General features: G+C 47.8%; 1 protein-coding gene across 5 annotated transcripts in view; it reads left to right on the top strand.

Moving 5' to 3' along the window:
- The window catches only part of FARP1 (FERM, ARH/RhoGEF and pleckstrin domain protein 1), a 323139-nt gene that overhangs the window by 244911 nt on the left and 56118 nt on the right, over positions 1-22110 (top strand). For all 5 annotated transcript variants that reach the window (XM_069758006.1, XM_069758005.1, XM_069758004.1 and 2 more), the window contains exon 14: positions 9320-9507. In XM_069758006.1, coding sequence (XP_069614107.1) covers positions 9320-9507 — 188 coding nt within the window. The remainder of the gene's footprint in view (positions 1-9319; positions 9508-22110) is intronic.

Genomic DNA, 22110 nt, shown 5'->3' with positions numbered 1-22110 from the left:
AAAGTAAAACATAAATGGCTGCAGTAATGCCAGCAGTATGTGATTAATGCTGCCTGTGGTTTGGGCAGTATGAATCTTTCAGGTCCCCTTTAAAGGGAACCTGTCACCCCCAAAATCGAAGATGAGCTAAGCCCACCGGCATCAGGGGCTTATCTACAGTATTCTGTAATGCTGTAGATAAGCCCCCGATGTATCCTGAAAGATGAGAAAAAGAGGTTAGATTATACTCACCAAGGGGCGGTCCGGTCCGATGGGCGTCGCGGTCCGGGGCCTCCCATCTTCTTACGATGACGTCCTCTTCTTGTATTCAGGCTCCGGCGTACTTTGTCTGCCCTGTTGAGGGCAGAGCAAAGTACTGCAGTGCGCAGGTGCTGGGCCTCTCTGACCTTTCCTGGCGCCTGCGCACTGTAGTACTTTGCTCTGCCCTCAACAGGGCAGACAAAGTACGCCGGAGCCTGAATACAAGAAGAGGACGTCATTGTAAGAAGATGGGAGGCCCCGGACCGCGACGCCCATCGGACCGGACTGCAGCGGGACCACCCCTGGGTGAGTATAATCTAACCTCTTTTTCTCATCTTTCAGGATACATCGGGGGCTTATCTACAGCATTACAGAATGCTGTAGATAAGCCCCTGATGGCGGTGGGCTTAGCTCATCTTCGATTTTGGGGGTAACAGGTTCCCTTAAAAATCATAAGACCAAAAACTATATCCTTATACAAAGTACAGTTAATATTTTTGCAGTAATGATCTGGCCGTGTACTTTTATGCTTGTTTTGTTGCTATCTTTTATACAGACTATACAATATATTGCTATCTTCATTAGACCTCCTGTTGTTGTTCAGTCCCCTAAATAAAAAAAAAAAGATCAAATCCATCAGTCTTAAGAGACACAGCAGATGGTTGTCCTTGGCTCACATGGATTTCTATTAGTTCTAATCTTCACAGCTAGTTGTTAGGGGTCTGTCACTTCAACAAGTAAAGTCTGTAGTTATAGGTAGTATAGAAATACCTTTAAGCCTAGGGTTTAGAATGTTAGAACCTTTGGCCTTCAGAAATCGATCAACTATAATATTCCAATTTACTAGAAGTAGGTTTTTGCTATTTCTCAAGGCCCATGAAGAATGTATAGTGAATTTAGGATGAATAAGTGAGAATCTGAATTGAGAGTGCTCAATAGTTAATATCTTCTAGGCAGCCAAGTATGTGTTAAGCATTTTAATATGTTATTAGTTGCCTGTGCACTATCAGGCGCTGTTATTCTTTTTTAGATGTGTGTCATTGCTACATTTCAGTCCTACATTTATGTTTCTTGGATCAAGATGAAACTTCTCTTTGGGACTTTTTATGTATTAGAGAATTAGACATCGGCAATTTGATCTCATTAGAGGCCGTCCACTTCCATCACTGTGCTCAGGACGTCTATGCCCGTCTGGCGTTACCAACTCCTAAAGCTTTTGCGGTTATGTGTTACGTCATGTTTGTTACAAAATAACACCCAGAACTCACAAACGTAATAATACGAGTCCTCCTTTCTTCTATGTGCTTCCTGCGGTTACCTCTCTACTAAATATATTTTATCTTTAATGCAGAGAAATCTGCAGATGCCACTAACCTGAAACACACAAGGTGGCATTATGTGCCCGGGTTTCGTTGCCTGTTTGTTCCACTTTCTAAACCTCCTCTTATGACACTAATTTTCTGATAATCTACTACTCTGGGAAAGACATTCTCATTGTTGTCATTTGTTAACAACTGTTAAGAAAGAAACGTGCTTATGTTGCATTGTAATTATTGCTTTTGTCAGCATGTATCCTAATATGTGGAAGGGGGCTTCTGTCTTCATCTTCCAGCATGTTTTATCCTGTACTTTACATTTTTCTTGGCCCTGTTTTAATGTTTCTTTTCTTTTGGATTATCCTTATATGCGTAAAGATGTCTTTCTTTTAGTAACAGTGATCCAGCCTTCCATGGATTATATTCGGAGCATAAACTAGGCTGGCACAGCACATGCCTACTAGTCCCTGGTATGTTCATTAGATCTTGGCATGAGCAAATCTAAGGTGCTGGTGAATAGTCCAGTGCCAGCAATCTACCGTTCATGAGCGAATGCCTGAGGAACATTCACATTATATCGTTTTCTGCTGCTGGTTTCTCCAGTCTGTGACAAATCCATGTTCATTGGATCACTGTTGGCTCTGAAAGGCGTCTTCTATAATGGGCTGTATGTATGGCTTTGGTTTATCATTGGTGTCTGTACTGGAATCACTGATGTGCACCGGTGACAGATGCTACCTGGTATATTGATATGTAAGAGTATGACCTAAAAGCATGAGTGCACCGACTGCCTATATAGCGCTCAGCTTGGTGTATCACTCTGCATGTTGTACGTTCCTTTCCTGCACCCATGCCAGGAGTAATGCCTGCACCAAACCTGCTGTACTACTGTCATTTGCTTATCTGTTTTCTTGTCAATCTGCCGACCAACTGTGGTGACAACCTAGTCACTGGTAAGATGTGTGATGTACCATTCAATCCCTGCTTATGTAGTGTATTTCTTTGTACTCTATTTGAAAACATAATATTACTATTTTTTGTAGCACTTATTAGGCAGAGAATTATTGTATTTTCCATTGTTATTTATCTCTCCTATTGCAGATCCTTTATATATGTCATTTTACTTTCCAAATTGACTAGGCAAAAAGCTGGATCATCTTTCTTTACCTTTGTAGTACATGGCTCAATTTAAAGGGGCACTCCAGAAATAGACAAATAAATAACTAGAAGAAATCTCATTATAAATGCATTTACTTAGCAAATCACAATCCTTTTGTCTAGAGAGGTAATCGCTATAGAATCAATATGGCTGCTGTCTAGTTACATAGAATATGGGAGAGGGGAGGAGCTTCCTACTGCACATGCTCACAGGCACCTGTCCTACCGTTCAAGGACAGGTTCATGTCAGTGTAAAATGATAGTGGCTATTTTAATTATATAGGGATTATCACCCTAGACAAAAACGAGCGTGGTTTACTAATTAAATGTGTTTAGGAATTTATTTAAAACAATATTTCCTTTTAGCTCTTTATTTTATTTTTTTCTATTCCCAGAGGACCCCTTTAAGTAGAATGTTTTATTGTTAAACTGTAAATCCCAATAAGATTAGTGGTAATGGACTATAATTCGTAGTTTTGTTTCAATTAGTGAAACTTTTAAATACTGTTATCCAATTCTTGAAATGTTGGATTGTTATGGCCAGTTTGCGTCTTCGTTAAATTACCCCTCGGCCTAGGCAATCTTCATACTTTTATTTACTCTTTTCTGGTTTCTATTGCATTTTGACAGCCAGAAAAGCTTACCGTACTGATTTATTCTATCAAGTTACTCAACTGAAACCTAATGGACTCATCTTATGGCAAATGGATCCATTGCAAATGAGATCATATCAAATAATTCATGGCTCCTGTAAACATGGATCGTGAAAAGAGCCTTATGCTCTTGTGCATGTGTATTTGTACTGTTTAATTATTTCTATTTTGGAAGAAGGTTAGTTTTGTAGTGAGATATTCCAATTGTTATGATCCGAAGGTGCCTCTATGCTTTGGGTAGCATTGAACCACCAACCACGTGCATATGATTTCATAGGGGAGCCGGCAATAAGCGGAGTCCAGAGAATGCCGGCAGCAGCTTCTGTCTCTGGAACACAAATGGGGCATGTTGAAATCCTACGTGACCGATCCTGTTTGCCCCATCCCCTGACATCTGATCTTAAAGGTAGAGTTAGGAAATTCCGACTTGGATAGTTAGACAGTCCCACAGAAATCGGCTGTGTATGGGGGCATCATTGATACGTGTACAGTGACAACTTTTTTTTTAAACTAACAGTAAAATACAGTTTGTGGATTATGTTACTATTCACCATCAGTGGGTATATAGTAGTAGATGAAGGGGTAGATACTGTTTGCGAAGGATTACGCATGTTTTCTATTTGTTTTACATTGTTAGACATGAAAAGGTATAATATACTCTCACACGTTGCCTGACGGTCTTGTCTGCGAAAGTGTTGGTGCAAGGGTGATCTCTTCAGTAAGGCTTCCTAGTATCAATGTTATTTTTAATTCCCTTCTGAATTTCCATTCTGTTTGCATGGTACTATTTTCTTACAATCTGGAGTGAATGTTTTGTATATCTTTTGTAGGATAGTTTTATTTTCATTGCAGTACTTGTGATATTCTCATTTCAAAGCATTTCACTGTACTACTGTTCTCTAGCATTAATAAAACTGGCACATTATTTGTGTCATCTCTTAAGTGTGATTTGAATATTGTGTATTAGTTTTAGAAGTAAATATATGGCCATAATATTATTCCTTACAGTAAACTGCATGAGCAGACCTGAATATGTGTGACTGCTGAGTTTTCCTGTGTGCAACTCTTGTTGTCAAGTATCACCCTCCTGGCATGCTCACAACATGGAGCTCTAAACACAAAAAATATCACAGCACTATCTCCAGTATTGTGTTTTGATATTTCATCCTGTTTTGCATATTTGCCTACAATTAAACTGGGCAATATATTAAGGTACCGTTACACTAAACGACTTACCAAAAAAAAAAAAGTACATACTCACATTCCGATGTCTGTCACGTCCCCCGTCGTCAGCTTCCCTGCACTGACGTCACCGCTGTGCTCTGCTTTATGGCCGGCGCTGACAGTCAGTGCAGGGAAGCTGACGGCGGGGGACGTGACAGACATCGGAATGTGAGTATGTACTGTTGTACTGGTTTTTTTTTTTTTTACTTTTACAATGGTAACCAGGGTAAATATCGGGTTACTAAGCGCAGCCCTGCGCTTAGTAACCCAATATTTACCCTGGTTACAAGTGAACACATCGCTGGATCGGCGATGACAGCGGGTGATCAGCGACCAAAAAAAGGTCCTGATCATTCCCCAGCGACCAACAATCTCCCAGCAGGGGCCTGATCGTTGGTCGCTGTCACACATAACGAGATCGTTAGCGGGATCGTTGCTACGTCACAAAAAGCGTGACGTTGCAACGATATCGTTAACAAAATCGTTATGTGTGAAGGTACCTTAAGAACAACTCTGTGCCTTAAGAGCTCAGCCATCTCCTCTCGTTCCCCCGCACTCTCACTGTATCTGGCGGTAAGACAACTGGCTGCAGCAGAAGCTTTCTTGCGTTCTGACTGCAGTATGGCCGAAAGAATCACTGCCCCATTATCCAAGGGTATAGGGTTAGGGTTTACTCTGTCCTTCAGCCAATCAGAAGGACATTACCCATTTGTTCTGTACAGGACTGATTGCTAAATAGCCAGTGTGGAGAAAAAGAACGGAAACAAACTGTAGGAAATGTTGTTTAAAACCAATGAAACACAGACTGATGCTCCAATGGTCCCTTTTTCTGTAGGACATCGTGCAATACATGAATGTGACTGCGTCAGATACTCGCTGGGCTTAGCAGAAATGCATACATGTATGGCACATGAATCCTGCAGCCGGTCAGTGGGAATATGGCAGCCATGTTAGGTTGTATGCAATAAAAGATCATCTCTCTAGCAGGAAACAATGTTTGTGTCTTTTAAAGCTTTTCCTGCTGTCAGTTAGATTCCTTCAGATGTCAGACATCCCTTATAAAGGGAATCTATCACCAGACTTTTGCCATGTAATGTGAGAGGACCATAATTGTAGGAGCACAGTCCATGATGATACCAATACTTACTGGACTGTGTTTTGCTGTATCAATCAGCATTTTATCAGCAGGAGATTATCATCACATGACAATTTGGAACCAGGCAGGGAAGTCCAACCACTCTCCCAGCAGTGATTATCCACTCTGTCACTATACAGTGTGCACAGAAAGAGGTGTTGTGGGCCGGGGTTATACACCGATCAGCAAATGAGCTCTGTTAGATCTGCAGCAGAGAAAACGGTGACTTATCATAACTGCTGCACTCAGTATACTAAGTGATACATCGCTGTATGTGTCACTACCTCATGGTTCTGACAGATTCGCTTTACATCATTTTCTTGACTAAGCCCACTTCCATTCCTCTGTCAATGTTTGTTGCAGGAACATGCAGAAAATCTTAGGACTGACAAACATTTTGGACTCTCCTTTTGTTTCTTTCAATGATTGTGTTCTTTCACCCGCACCTCTTTGAAATTGCACTGTTTTGTTACTGCTACACAGCACTTGTGTTCTAGTGAAAACCAGATGAGATGCCTTTGCAACCCATTCACTCCCTGCACTTCCCCCAGATTATCAAACTTTAGGGCCCAGGTGAGTATTATGTTGGGTTGAGAGACAAATTAAAGCATTTTTCCAGTACTATATGATATTGGTTACCTACATAGATCAGATCCTCAATAGCAGACTGGTGACGTTTCAACAGCTGGCACCTCAACGATCGGCTATTGCTATATCTAAACAGTGTGATGGAGTAGACTTTAATTGCACACTATCAGATACTGTAGATCAACACAAGTTTTAAGCAGCAGTATCTTGGTACTGAGGAAACCCTTTAAGAGTAAAGGTACCTTCACACTGAGCGACTTTAGAACGATAACGATAGCGATCCGTGACGTTGCAGCGACCTGGATAGCGATATCGTTGTGTTTGACACGCAGCAGCAATCAGGATCCTGCTGTGACATCGCTGGTCGGAGCTAGAAGGCCATAACTTTATTTCGTCGCTGGATCACCCGCTGACATCGCTGAATTGGCGTGTGTGACGCCGATCCAGCGATGTGTTCACTTGTAACCAGGGCAAACATCGGGTTACTAAACGCAGGGCTGCGCTTAGTAATCCGATATTTACCCTGGTTACCTAAAAAAACAAACACTACATACTTACAGTCCGGTGTCTGTCGCGTCCCTCGCAGTCAGCTTCCCGCACTGACTGTGAGCGCCGGCCGTAAAGCACATCGGTGACGTCACCGCTGTGCTCTGCTTTACAGCTGGCCGGCGCTCACAGTCAGTGCGGGAAGCTGACTGCGAGGGACGCGACAGACACCGGAATGTAAGTATGTACTGTTTTTTTTTTTTTTTTTACATTTACAATGGTAACCAGGGTAAACATCGGGTTACTAAGCGCGGCCCTGCGCTTAGTAACCCGATGTTTACCCTGGTTACCCGGGGACCTCGGCATCGTTGGTCGCTGGAGAGCTGTCTGTGTGACAGCTCTCCAGCGACCACACAACGACGCTGCAGTGATCGGCATCGCTGTCTATATCGCTGCATCGTCGCTTAATGTGACGGTACCTTAAGTCCAGGAAAAACTTAGTGGTTATCTGTGGCTAAACACTTATTAGCAGGTAGCTGCTAACTACCTGCTTGTTCTGCCCTGTGATGATCTATTCTGGCTCAAAGCAGGCATGGACCACTCCTGCTGGCAATTTTCCTGCTTCCTGTGACTTCACATTGACCGAGCAGTCGCTTCTCTTCCAATCTGCTCAATCAATGGGACATTGCTGCTGATGTGATATTGATTGACAGCCGGCTCCCCGCAGTTAGGCAGTGGCGAGCCAGCTGTCAATCAACATGGCATCAGCAGTGCCCCTCCACAACCGTTCAACATAGTGTTATAGAAAGAAATTTGTGTTGATGTGAAGTCACAGGAAGCGGCAGACTCGTGACCGCTCTGAGACAGGAGAGATAGTCACGGGGCAGAAAAGGCAGGTAGTTATCAGCTACCTGCCAATAGGTGTTTAGCCACACAAGGGGGAAAAAGTCCATTTATAACCCCTCTAATTTTTGGTTTTGCCTGGAGTTGGCTGCACATAGTAGGAAAAAAACTGAATTTTAGTCTTTTACATGATATAAAATTGAGAGGATCTTCACAAAGTTAACTGACTGCAGTAAGACTGTTTGGGCCATCTGTGGCTGCATAGTAATTCATCCTAACACTTGGGTATTATTCATACTGCGTTTTCAGAATTTTTTTGTGTTTAAACCAAAACTACAAAATGGTCTATAAAGCCTCTAATAATATCTGTTGTATGCTCCTACTTTTGGCAAAAAAAATGTCCAAACCATTACGCTGTAACTGCAAATTTTGCATACTGGTTTAACCACTAAGACGGAGCAACTTACGGTAGGCCGCTTGAAGATAATAATTTGTCTCCTAAACTGACAGAGTTGCCCATGACCCCGCACACAAGATCGCTGTTAGCACTCATACACACTTCTGCGCCTTTTATTGATCCAGTATTCTGAAGCTTCACGCACACATTGACTCATTCATTTTAGGGAGGCTTCTATATGTGTAGTGATTTGGCGACCTGTAAGCTTTAATAAATTCAACCACTATAGGTAGACTACATTAAAATAATAGGGGAATTTAGAGCACTGCTATAGCTGTCCTTTTTTTTAATCTGTCCCTATTAGAAATCACTGGTCGTTAACATTGTGTATTGGCTGTTTATTTGTGCTGAGCAGAAATGTTTAAAGCTCTATTTTTCCCTCTACCTTTATCACAAAGCGCGCAGACATTCCACTTGCGTATTGCGCTCTCCCAGGCACTGGTATTTCAGGTTTTCTTCTAAGTGCACTCATGGTTTCCATCTCATCTCTCCAAAGACATGATGTGCCGATTGTTTACTGCCTTTGCTTTTCATCTGCCCATTTCTCTTCGCTGAGTGTAGACTAGGATGTGCTAGGATTTCTGTCACAAGCGTTCAATGGAGCATGAATGGAATGCCGGCAAAAGGTATACAACGTCTGTTGGGTGTAGTACTGGTAATGTAGTTCGCTCAGCCCTGTCACTTTGTGAATGCTACGAAGTTCCGTATGATAGAAAGTCTTCTGTGTAGATCCTTTGTAGCAAATCTGTATTCAGTAGTTGCTTTGCAGCTCCATTACTATTATATAGTATGCTCCATGTAATGGCATGGTATTGAAGAGCCATTGGATTATCTACAAAAACACCTAAGTAGCTTCAACAAACTTGTAATTCTTAAATTGAATAGTCGTAGATGCATACTGGAGAAGAAATGCTGTGCTCTGATAATGATAACATTGTGCACTTTATACCTAAAAAAAAAAAAAACATATCCTTACTTTACATGATATCGATGTTTTTATGAAATATTACCATAATTGAAATTTGTAATTGCTTGAGCTTTTACCAATAATTATTGTATCATCTAATCACTGGATCTGTCATTGACGGTTCTCCAGAATATCACAGTCCGGTACATTTCTCCCAGTGTGTTTGTACTTTAGTCTGGTTGTATGGCATTGAATGTTTCTGAGCTTGGCAGAAAACGGAGCACTGAATGTTTCTGTTTTTGCTCCTGGCAGGTTCTTTAACAGGGAGCCCACACCTTTCAGAACTATCTATCAACTCTCAAGGAGGAACGACTGGACTCAACTCCACACTGTCACCGAACTTAAGTCCTGATGGGAAGCCTTCTTCTCCACTAATAAGCCCATTATTGAACGAACCTATCTGCATCAGAACCGATGATGAGGAAGATAGCCGTAAAAAGGTAGACTTTTAATCATACTTGTATATATGTAAAGAAGACTTTTCAAGCCCTAACTATTCAACAAAAGCACTAATGTTTTAGTCTTCTCTAACAATGATAGTATTTTAAGATTTAATGTTGATAAGTGTAAAGTAATGCACCTAGGGCGGAGTAATCCTATTGCTGCATATACATTAAATAGGAGTATACTCAGGACTAGAACAGGGATGGAAGGTCTTTCGTATGGTGAGAAGTTGGAAAAGTTAGGCTTGTTTAGCTTAGAAAAAGATGCCTCACAGGGGATTTCATTTACATGTATAAACAGGGGCGGACATATCACTGGTGCAGCCGGTGCAACTGCACCGGGACTCGGAGGTGGAGGGGGCCACTGCAGGCCGGGGCGTATTGTCCACAGCGGCATAGTATGCAGCCACTACAGGGCCACTGAGTCAAGATTGCGGGTGGGAGTGAGAGGGGCCCGCTCCAGTAATCATGTGACTACCCAGAGTCGGGGAGAGACCAGCGCGCAGAGTGCAGGAGTTCAAAAAGGAGTGTCATGCAGGGAGAGGCACTGGCCAATGAACGCTTTCCCCTCCAGACTGATGAGAGCTCTTACTGGCTGCCGTCTCTGTCCTCCTGCATGACACATCCCAATGGTGAGTACTCACATGTAATCAGGGGGCCCGGGCACAGCACACAGGGGACAACAGTGGAGGAAAAGCAGGACTTACAGTGTGTCGTCTTCTTCTCCCACCACTGTTCCATTCCCAGCAGGCTGCAGAATCTCAGAGAAGAGGTCAGGGGAAGGAGGCTCACAGCACGGGACATCTCACATAGAGGAGGCCAGGGGAGGAGGCTCACAGCACGGGACAACTCACATAGAGGAGGCCGGGGGAGGAGGCTCACTGCACGGGACATCTCACATAGAGGAGGCCGGGGGGAGGAGGCTCACAGCACGAGACACCTCACATAGAGGAGGTCGGAGGAGGAGGCTCACTGCACGGGACATCTCACATAGAGGAGGCCGGGGGAGGAGGCTCACAGCAGGGGACATCTCACATAGAGGAGGCCGGGGGAGGAGGCTCACTGCACGGGACATCTCACATAGAGGAGGCCAGGGGAGGAGGCTCACAGCAAGGGACAACTCACATAGAGGAGGCCGGGGGAGGAGGCCCACTGCACGGCACATCTCACATAGAGGAGGCCGGGGGAAGGAGGCTCACAGCACGGGACACCTGACATAGAGGAGGTCGGGGGAGGAGGCTCACTGCACGGGACATCTCACATAGAGGAGGCCGGGGGAGGAGGCTCACTGCACGGGACATCTCACATGGAGGAGGCTCACAGCACGGGACATCTCACATAGAGGAGGCCGGGGAAGGAGGCTCACAGCAGGGGACATCTCATATGGAGGAGGCTCACTTCACGGGACATCTCACATGGAGGAGGCCGGGGGAGGAGGCTCACAGCACGGGACACCTCACATAGAGGAGGTCGGGGGAGGAGGCTCACTGCACGGGACATCTCACATAGAGGAGGCTGGGGGAGGAGGCTCACTGCACAGGACATCTCACATGGAGGAGTGTTATGACCTGGTGGTTAGGAGCACCCGAAATGACCTGATGGTTAAACTCACAGGACAAGCTCTGGGAAGTGGGAACTTTGCTGACCGCAATCCCTAATCCTACCACACACACTAGAAATAGCCGTGGGGCATACCTAACAGGCCTAGACGCCTCGGACACAGCCTAAGAACTAGCTAGCCCTAGAAATAGAAAATAAAGCCTACCTTGCCTCAGAGAAATTTCCCCAAAGGAAAAGGCAGCCCCCCACAAATATTAACTGTGAGTAAAGATGAAAGTCACAAACACAGAAATGAAACAGGTTTTAGCAAAAGGGAGGCCAGACTAACTAAATAGACAGAGGATAGGAAAGATATCTTTGCGGTCAGCACAAAACTACAAAAGACCACGCAGAGTGTGCAAAAAGACCCCCGCACCGACTCACGGTGTGGAGGCGCCACCCTGCGTCCCAGAGCTTCCAGCTAGCAAGACAAAATCATGAAAGCAAGCTGGACTAGAAAACCATGAACAGAAAATAACAAACGGGGACTTAGCTTCTTGCAGGAAGAGACAGGTCTCCAGAAAAATCCAAGAGCGAACTGAACAGCACAGGAACATTGACAGCTGGCCTGGAGTAACGATCAGAGTGGAGTTAAATAGAACAGCCAACCAAAGGATAAACCACGTCACCTGTGTAAGGAACCTCAGAAGCAGCAGCTTCACTCACAGCCACCAGAGGGAGTCCATGGACAGAACTCGCCGAAGTACCATTCACGACCACAGGAGGGAGTTCAACAACAGAATTCACAACAGTACCTCCCCCTTGAGGAGGGGTCACCGAACCCTCACCAGTGCCCCCAGGCCGATCGGGATGAGCCAAATGAAAGGCACGAACTAGATCAGCAGCATGAACATCAGAGGCAAAAACCCAGGAATTATCTTCCTGACCATAACCCTTCCATTTGACCAGGTACTGGAGTTTCCGTCTCGAAACACGAGAATCCAAAATCTTCTCCACCACATACTCCAACTCCCCCTCGACCAACACCGGGGCAGGAGGATCAACGGAAGGAACCATAGGCGCCACGTATCTCCACAACAACGACCTATGGAACACATTATGGATGGCAAAAGAAGCTGGAAGGTCCAAACGAAATGACACAGGATTAAGAACTTCAGAAATCTTATATGGCCCAATGAAACGAGGCTTAAACTTAGGAGAGGAAACCTTCATAGGAACATGACGAGATGACAACCAAACCAAATCCCCAACACGAAGTCGGGGACCAACACAACGCCGGCGGTTAGCGAAACGTTGAGCCCTCTCCTGGGACAATGTCAAATTGTCCACCACATGAGTCCAAATCTGCTGCAACCTGTCCACCACCGTATCCACACCAGGACAGTCAGAAGGCTCAACCTGCCCTGAAGAGAAACGAGGATGGAAACCAGAATTACAGAAAAAAGGGGAAACTAAAGTAGCCGAGCTGGCCCGATTATTAAGGGCGAACTCAGCCAAAGGCAAGAAGGACACCCAATCATCCTGATCAGCAGAAACAAAGCATCTCAGATATGTTTCCAAAGTCTGATTAGTTCGTTCGGTTTGGCCATTAGTCTGAGGATGGAAAGCCGAAGAAAAAGACAAATCAATGCCCATCTTAGCACAAAAGGACCGCCAAAACGTCGAAACAAACTGGGAACCTCTGTCCGAGACGATGTTCTCTGGAATGCCATGCAAACGAACCACATGCTGGAAAAACAATGGCACCAAATCAGAGGAGGAAGGCAATTTAGACAAGGATACCAAATGGACCATCTTAGAGAAGCGATCACAAACCACCCAAATGACCGACATCCTTTGAGAAACAGGGAGATCAGAAATAAAATCCATGGAAATATGCGTCCAGGGCCTCTTCGGGACCGGCAAGGGCAAAAGCAACCCACTGGCACGAGAACAGCAGGGCTTAGCCCGAGCACAAGTCCCACAGGACTGCACAAAAGAACGCACATCCCGTGACAAAGAAGGCCACCAAAAGGATCTAGCCACCAAATCTCTGGTACCAAAGATTCCAGGATGACCAGCCAACACCGAACAATGAACCTCAGAGATAACTCTACTAGTCCATCTATCAGGGATAAACAGTCTCTCCGCTGGACAACGGTCAGGTCTATCAGCCTGAAACTTCTGCAGCACGCGCCGCAAATCAGGGGAGATGGCAGACAAAATTACCCCCTCTTTGAGAATACCCGCCGGCTCCGGAACATCCGGAGAGTCAGGCACAAAACTCCTTGACAGGGCATCAGCCTTCACATTCTTAGATCCCGGAAGGTATGAAACCACAAAATCAAAACGGGAGAAAAAGAGCGACCATCGAGCCTGTCTAGGATTCAACCGTTTGGCAGACTCGAGATAAGTCAAATTCTTGTGATCCGTCAAGACCACCTACGATGTTTAGCTCCTTCAAGCCAATGTCGCCACTCCTCGAATGCCCACTTCATGGCCAACAACTCTCGATTGCCAACATCATAATTTCGCTCAGCAGGCGAGAATTTTCTAGAAAAGAAGGCACATGGTTTCATCACCGAGCCATCAGAACTTCTTTGCGACAAAACAGCCCCTGCTCCAATCTCAGAAGCATCAACCTCGACCTGAAACAGGAGCGAAACATCTGGCTGGCACAACACAGGGGCAGAAGAAAAACGACGCTTCAACTCCTGAAAAGCCTCTACAGCCGCAGAGGACCAATTGACCACATCAGCACCTTTCTTGGTCAAATCAGTCAACGGTTTAGCAATACTAGAAAAATTAGCGATGAAGCGACGGTAAGAATTAGCAAAGCCCAGGAACTTCTGCAGGCTCTTCACAGATGTTGGCTGAGTCCAATCATAAATGGCCTGAACTTTAACAGGGTCCATCTCGATAGTAGAAGGGGAAAAAATTAAACCCAAAAATGAAACCTTCTGAACTCCAAAGAGACACTTTGACCCCTTCACAAACAAGGAATTAGCACGAAGGACCTGGAACACCATTCTGACCTGCTTCACATGAGACTCCCAATCATCAGAAAAGACCAAAATGTCATCCAAATATACAATCATGAATCCACCCAGGTACTCTCGAAAGATGTCATGCATAAAGGACTGAAACACAGATGGAGCATTAGAAAGCCCGAATGGCATAACCAGGTACTCAAAATGGCCCTCGGGCGTTTTAAATGCTGTTTTCCATTCATCGCCCTGTCTAATTCGCACAAGATTATACGCACCACGAAGATCTATCTTGGTGAACCAACTAGCCCCCTTAATCCGAGCAAACAAATCAGAGCGCAGCGGCAAAGGATACTGAAATTTGACTGTGATCTTATTAAGAAGGCGGTAATCAATACAAGGTCTCAAAGAACCATCCTTCTTGGCCACAAAAAAGAACCCTGCTCCCAATGGTGAAGACGACGGACGAATATGACCCTTCTCCAAGAACTCCTTTATATAACTCCGCATAGCGGCGTGTTCTGGCACCGATAAATTGAACAGTCGACCCTTAGGAAACTTACTACCAGGAATCAAATCAATAGCACAATCACAATCCCTATGAGGAGTTAGGGCACCGGATTTGGGCTCATCAAATACATCCCGGTAATCCGACAAAAACTCAGGGACTTCAGAAGGAGTGGAAGACGAAATTGACAGCAATGGAACATCTCCATGTACCCCTTGACAACCCCAGCTGGACACAGACATTGATTTCCAATCCAATACTGGGTTGTGGACCTGTACCCATGGTAACCCCAAAACGACCACATCATGCAGATTATGCAACACCAAAAAGCGAATATCCTCCTGATGTGCAGGAGCCATGCACATGGTCAAATGAGTCCAGTACTGAGGCTTATTCTTGGCCAAAGGCGTAGCATCAATTCCTCTCAATGGAATAGGATACTGCAAGGGCTCCAAGAGAAAACCACAGCGCCTGGCAAACTCCAAGTCCATCAAGTTTAGGGCAGCGCCTGAATCCACAAATGCCATAACAGAATAGGACGACAGAGAGCAAATCAGAGTAACGGACAAAAGAAATTTAGACTGTACAGTACCAATGGTGGCAGACCTAGCGAACCGCTTAGTGCGCTTAGGACAATCGGAGATAGCATGAGTGGATTCACCACAGTAAAAACACAGCCCATTCCGACGTCTGTGTTCTTGCCGTTCAGCTCTGGTCAAAGTCCTATCACACTGCATAGGCTCAGGCCCATGCTCAGAGAATACCGCCAGATGGTGCACAGCTTTGCGCTCACGCAAGCGCCGATCGATCTGAATGGCCAAGGACATAGACTCATTCAGACCAGCAGGCGTGGGAAATCCCACCATGACATCCTTAAGGGCTTCAGAAAGACCCTTTCTGAAAATTGCCGCCAGGGCACACTCATTCCACTGAGTAAGCACAGACCACTTTCTAAACTTCTGACAGTACACCTCCGCTTCATCCTGACCCTGATACAAATCCAGCAAGATTTTCTCTGCCTGATCCACTGAATTTGGTTCATCATAAAGCAATCCAAGCGCCAGAAAAAACGCATCAACATCACGCAATGCAGGATCTCCGGGCGCAAGGGAAAATGCCCAGTCTTGAGGGTCACCACGCAACAACGAAATAATGATTTTTACTTGTTGAACGGGGTCCCCAGAGGAGCGGGGTTTCAAAGCTAGAAACAGTTTACAATTATTTTTGAAATTCAGAAACTTAGATCTATTCCCAGAAAATAAATCAGGAATAGGAATTCTAGGCTCTAACATAGGATTCTGAACCACAAAATCTTGAATGTTTTGTAACCTTGCAGTGAGATGATCCACACAAGAGGACAGACCTTGAATGTCCATCTCTACACCTGTGTCCTGAACCACCCAAAGGTCTAGGGGAAAAGAAAGACAGAACACAGTGCAAAGAAAAAAAATGGTCTCAGAGCTTCTCTTATCCCTCTATTGAGATGCATTAATACTTTGGGCCAGCTGTACTGTTATAACCTGGTGGTTAGGAGCACCCGAAATGACCTGATGGTTAAACTCACAGGACAAGCTCTGGGAAGTGGGAACTTTGCTGACCGCAATCCCTAATCCTACCACACACACTAGAAATAGCCGTGGGGCGTACCTAACAGGCCTAGACGCCTCGGACACAGCCTAAGAACTAGCTAGCCCTAGAGATAGAAAATAAAGCCTACCTTGCCTCAGAGAAATTTCCCCAAAGGAAAAGGCAGCCCCCCACAAATATTAACTGTGAGTAAAGATGAAAGTCACAAACACAGAAATGAAACAGGTTTTAGCAAAGGGGAGGCCAGACTAACTAAATAGACAGAGGATAGGAAAGGTATCTTTGCGGTCAGCACAAAACTACAAAAGACCACGCAGAGTGTGCAAAAAGACCCCCGCACCGACTCACGGTGCGGAGGCGCCACCCTGCATCCCAGAGCTTCCAGCTAGCAAGACAAAATCATGAAAGCAAGCTGGACTAGAAAACCATGAATAGAAAATAACAAACAGGGACTTAGCTTCTTGCAGGAAGAGACAGGTCTCCAGAAAAATCCAAGAGCGAACTGAACAGCACAGGAACATTGACAGCTGGCCTGGAGTAACGATCAGAGTGGAGTTAAATAGAACAGCCAACCAAAGGATAAACCACGTCACCTGTGTAAGGAACCTCAGAAGCAGCAGCTTCACTCACAGCCACCAGAGGGAGTCCATGGACAGAACTCGCCGAAGTACCATTCACGACCACAGGAGGGAGTTCAACAACAGAATTCACAACAGAGGAGGCTCACAGCACGGGACATCTCACATAGAGGAGGCCAGGGGAGGAGGCTCACTGCACGGGACATCTCACATGGAGGAGGCTCACAGCACGGGACATCTCACATAGAGGAGGCCGGGGGAGGAGGCTCACTGCACGGGACATCTCACATGGAGGAGGCTCACTGCACGGGACATCTCACATGGAGGAGGCTCACAGCACGGGACATCTCACATAGAGGAGGCCAGGGGAGGAGGCTCACTGCACGGCACATCTCACATAGAGGAGGCCGGGGGGAGGATGCTCACAGCACGGGACACCTCACATAGAGGAGGTCGGGGGAGGAGGCTCACAGCACGGGACATCTCACATAGAGGTGGCCGGGGGAGGAGGCTCTCTGCACGGGACATCTCACATTGAGGAGGCTCAAAGCATGGGACATCTCACATAGAGGAGGCCGGGGGAGGAGGCTCACAGCAGGGGACATCTCACATAGAGGAGGCCGGGGGAGGAGGCTCACTGCACGGGACATCTCACATAGAGGAGGCTGGGGAAGGAGGCTCACAGCACGGGACATCTCACATAGAGGAGGCCGGGGGAGGAGGCTCACTGCACGGGACATCTCACATAGAGGAGGCTGGGGAAGGAGGCTCACAGCACGGGACATTTCACATAAAGGAGGCTCACAGCACGGGACATCTCACATAGAGGAGGTCGGGGGAGGAGGCTCACTGCACAGGAGAGCATGGCAGCAGTGGGGAGCTGAAATCCTCTCTGCTCTGTGTCCCCATTCCCCACAGTGAGCCCTGCAGTCCTCTCAAGCTGATCTCTGAGCTATAAGGCCGACCTCTTCCACAGCTCACCTGAACAGAACACCTGATGTCATAGATTAGTGTGTGTGTGTTTGTATATGTACATGTGTGTATATATGTACAGTATATGTATGCGTGTATCTGTGTGTGAATGTATGTGTTTATCTGTGTGTACGGTATATGTATGTGTATGTATGTACGGTATATGTGTGTGTGTGTATGTGTATATATTGTATGTCTATGTGCATGTATGTGCGGTCTGTGTATGTATTGTATGTAAATGTGTGTACTGTATGTGTATACTATATGTGAATATAAGTGTTTGTGTATGTATGGTAGATGTGTTTGTACGGTATATATGTATGGTGTGTGTGTATGTACAATGTGTGTATGTATGTACAGTATATGCATCTGTGTGTATGTACAGTGTGTGTGTGTGTGTGTATATGTACAGTATATGTATGTGTATCTGTGTGTTTGTACAATATATCTGTGTGTATGTATGTGCGATATATGGATGTGTGGTATATGTGTGTGTATGCATGAATAGAGCAGATACCAGATGATACATACACCAGACATATAAGGTAATATATATATATATATATATATATATATATATATATATATATATATACTAGCTATTGAACCCGTTCTACGCCCGGGTGGCGAGCATTTATATTGGTATATGGTCTCCATCCTGGTATGTGCTGCTCCATCCTGCGCCCCCATCCTGTCATGTGCTGCTCCCATCCTGCGCCCCCGTTCTGTCATGTGCTGCTCCCATCCTGCGCCTCCATTCTGTCATTTGCTGCTCCCATCCTGTCATTTGCTGCTCCCATCCTGCGCCCGTTCTGTCATTTGCTGCTCCCATCCTGCGTCCCCGTTCTGTCATTTGCTGCTGCCATCCTGCGCCCGTTCTGTCATGTGCTGCTGCCATCCTGCGCCCGTTCTGTCATGTGCTGCTGCCATCCTGCGCCCGTTCTGTCATGTGCTGCTGCCATCCTGCGCCCGTTCTGTCATGTGCTGCTGCCATCCTGCGCCCGTTCTGTCATGTGCTGCTGCCATCCTTCGCCCGTTCTGTCATGTGCTGCTGCCATCCTTCGCCCGTTCTGTCATGTGCTGCTGCCATCCTGCGCCCGTTCTGTCATGTGCTGCGGCCATCCTGCGCCCGTTCTGTCATGTGCTGCGGCCATCCTGCGCCCGTTCTGTCATGTGCTGCGGCCATCCTGCGCCCGTTCTGTCATGTGCTGCGGCCATCCTGCGCCCGTTCTGTCATGTGCTGCGGCCATCCTGCACCCGTTCTGTCATGTGCTGCTGCCATCCTGCGCCCGTTCTGTCATGTGCTGCTCCCATCCTGCGCCACCATTGTATTATATGCCCCCCGCTCCAGTGTGTATGCCCCCGAATGCTGCTGCCATATAAAAAAAAAAAAAATACCATACTCACCTATCGTCCGGCTCCACTGCAGGTATGTCTTCAAGAAAATGGCGCCGGAAAGCGGGGACTGCGCAGGCGCCGATTCCGGCAGCAGGAATCAGCGCCTGCGCAGTCCGCGCTTTCCGGCGCCATTTTCTTGAAGACACACCTGCAGTGGAGCCGGAGTGTGTCTTCAAGAAAATGGCGCCGGAAAGCGCGGACTGCGCAGGCGCCGATTCCGGCAGCAGGAATCGGCGCCTGCGCAGTCCGCGCCCTCCGGAGCCGGGAGCAGAGGAGCCGGGAGACGGAGCCGCAAGCAGCGCTGGAACCGGGAAAGGTGAGTATACTTACCCTCCCTCCTGGCGGTCCCTGACTCTCCGGTGGAGATCGCGGTATGCGTTCAGTGCTTACGCATACCGCGATCTCCCGGGAGCGTCGCTCTGTGAGGCCCAGACTGCGCTTGCGCTTGCGCAGTCTATAGAGGCTTCGGACAGAGTGACGCTCCCAGCGTTATATTATAGATATATGGTTGGGCTCTGCCGGTTCCAGCAGCTATCACTAATCACGAGCATGCGCTTTGCACACTTGCTGTCATGTGCCAACTACAGTGTCAGCCGCGTCTGCAGTGTTCTATTCACTGAAATAGCTGACACTAGTTGTCACCTGACTGCAAGTCTGACTGCACTGGAAACAGCAGAACCGAATGTTAACGGAGATATATATCTATAATATAACGCTGGGAGCGTCACTCTGTCCGAAGCCTCTATAGACTGCGCAAGCGCCGGCGCAGTCTGGGCCTCACAGAGCGACGCTCCCGGGAGATCGCGGTATGCGTAAGCACTGAACGCATACCGCGATCTCCACCGGAGAGTCGGGGACCGCCAGGAGGGAGGGTAAGTATACTCACCTTTCCCGGTTCCAGCGCTGCTTGCGGCTCCGTCTCCCGGCTCCTCTGCTCCCGGCTCCGGAGGGCGCGGACTGCGCAGGCGCCAATTCCTGCTGCCGGAATCGGCGCCTGCGCAGTCCGCGCTTTCCGGCGCCATTTTCTTGAAGACACACTCCGGCTCCACTGCAGGTGTGTCTTCAAGAAAATGGCGCCGGAAAGCGCGGACTGCGCAGGCGCTGATTCCTGCTGCCGGAATCGGCGCCTGCGCAGTCCCCGCTTTCCGGCGCCATTTTCTTGAAGACATACCTGCAGTGGAGCCGGACGATAGGTGAGTATGGTATTTTTTTTTTTTTTATATGGCAGCAGCATTCGGGGGCATACACACTGGAACGGGGGGCATATAATACAATGGTGGCGCAGGATGGGAGCAGCACATGACAGAACGGGCGCAGGATGGCAGCAGCACATGACAGAACGGGCGCAGGATGGCCGCAGCACATGACAGAACGGGCGCAGGATGGCCGCAGCACATGACAGAACGGGCGCAGGATGGCCGCAGCACATGACAGAACGGGCGCAGGATGGCCGCAGCACATGACAGAACGGGCGCAGGATGGCCGCAGCACATGACAGAACGGGCGCAGGATGGCCGCAGCACATGACAGAACGGGCGCAGGATGGCCGCAGCACATGACAGAACGGGCGCAGGATGGCCGCAGCACATGACAGAACGGGCGCAGGATGGCCGCAGCACATGACAGAACGGGCGCAGGATGGCCGCAGCACATGACAGAACGGGCGCAGGATGGCCGCAGCACATGACAGAACGGGCGCAGGATGGCCGCAGCACATGACAGAACGGGCGCAGGATGGCCGCAGCACATGACAGAACGGGCGCAGGATGGCCGCAGCACATGACAGAACGGGCGCAGGATGGCCGCAGCACATGACAGAACGGGCGCAGGATGGCCGCAGCACATGACAGAACGGGCGCAGGATGGCCGCAGCACATGACAGAACGGGCGCAGGATGGCCGCAGCACATGACAGAACGGGCGCAGGATGGCCGCAGCACATGACAGAACGGGCGCAGGATGGCCGCAGCACATGACAGAACGGGCGCAGGATGGCCGCAGCACATGACAGAACGGGCGCAGGATGGCCGCAGCACATGACAGAACGGGCGCAGGATGGCCGCAGCACATGACAGAACGGGCGCAGGATGGCCGCAGCACATGACAGAACGGGCGCAGGATGGCAGCAGCACATGACAGAACGGGCGCAGGATGGCCGCAGCACATGACAGAACGGGCGCAGGATGGCAGCAGCACATGACAGAACGGGCGCAGGATGGCCGCAGCACATGACAGAACGGGCGCAGGATGGCAGCAGCACATGACAGAACGGGCGCAGGATGGCAGCAGCACATGACAGAACGGGCGCAGGATGGCAGCAGCACATGACAGAACGGGCGCAGGATGGCAGCAGCACATGACAGAACGGGCGCAGGATGGCAGCAGCACATGACAGAACGGGCGCAGGATGGCAGCAGCACATGACAGAACGGGCGCAGGATGGCAGCAGCACATGACAGAACGGGCGCAGGATGGCAGCAGCACATGTCAGAACGGGCGCAGGATGGCCGCAGCACATGACAGAACGGGCGCAGGATGGCAGCAGCACATGACAGAACGGGCGCAGGATGGCCGCAACACATGACAGAACGGGCGCAGGATGGCAGCAGCACATGACAGAACGGGCGAAGGATGGCAGCAGCACATGACAGAACGGGCGAAGGATGGCAGCAGCACATGACAGAACGGGCGAAGGATGGCAGCAGCACATGACAGAACGGGCGCAGGATGGCAGCAGCAAATGACAGAACGGGGACGCAGGATGGGAGCAGCAAATGACAGAACGGGCGCAGGATGGGAGCAGCAAATGACAGGATGGGGGCGCAGGATGGAGCAGCACATACCAGGATGGAGACCATATACCAATATAAATGCTCGCCACCTGGGCGTAGAACGGGTTCATTAGCTAGTATATATATATATTTATTATGCACATATACAGTATATATGTATATATATCTCCATCTCAGTGAAAAAATATAAATAAATATATTTTTTAGAGGTGTGGGGGCCCAAATAGAACTTTTGCTATG

The sequence above is a fragment of the Ranitomeya imitator genome, chromosome 3, assembly GCF_032444005.1.
Source record: "Ranitomeya imitator isolate aRanImi1 chromosome 3, aRanImi1.pri, whole genome shotgun sequence".
Lineage (NCBI taxonomy): Eukaryota > Metazoa > Chordata > Amphibia > Anura > Dendrobatidae > Ranitomeya > Ranitomeya imitator.
Note: the sequence above shows the minus strand (reverse complement) of the source record. Positions and strands in the feature narration are given on the sequence as shown.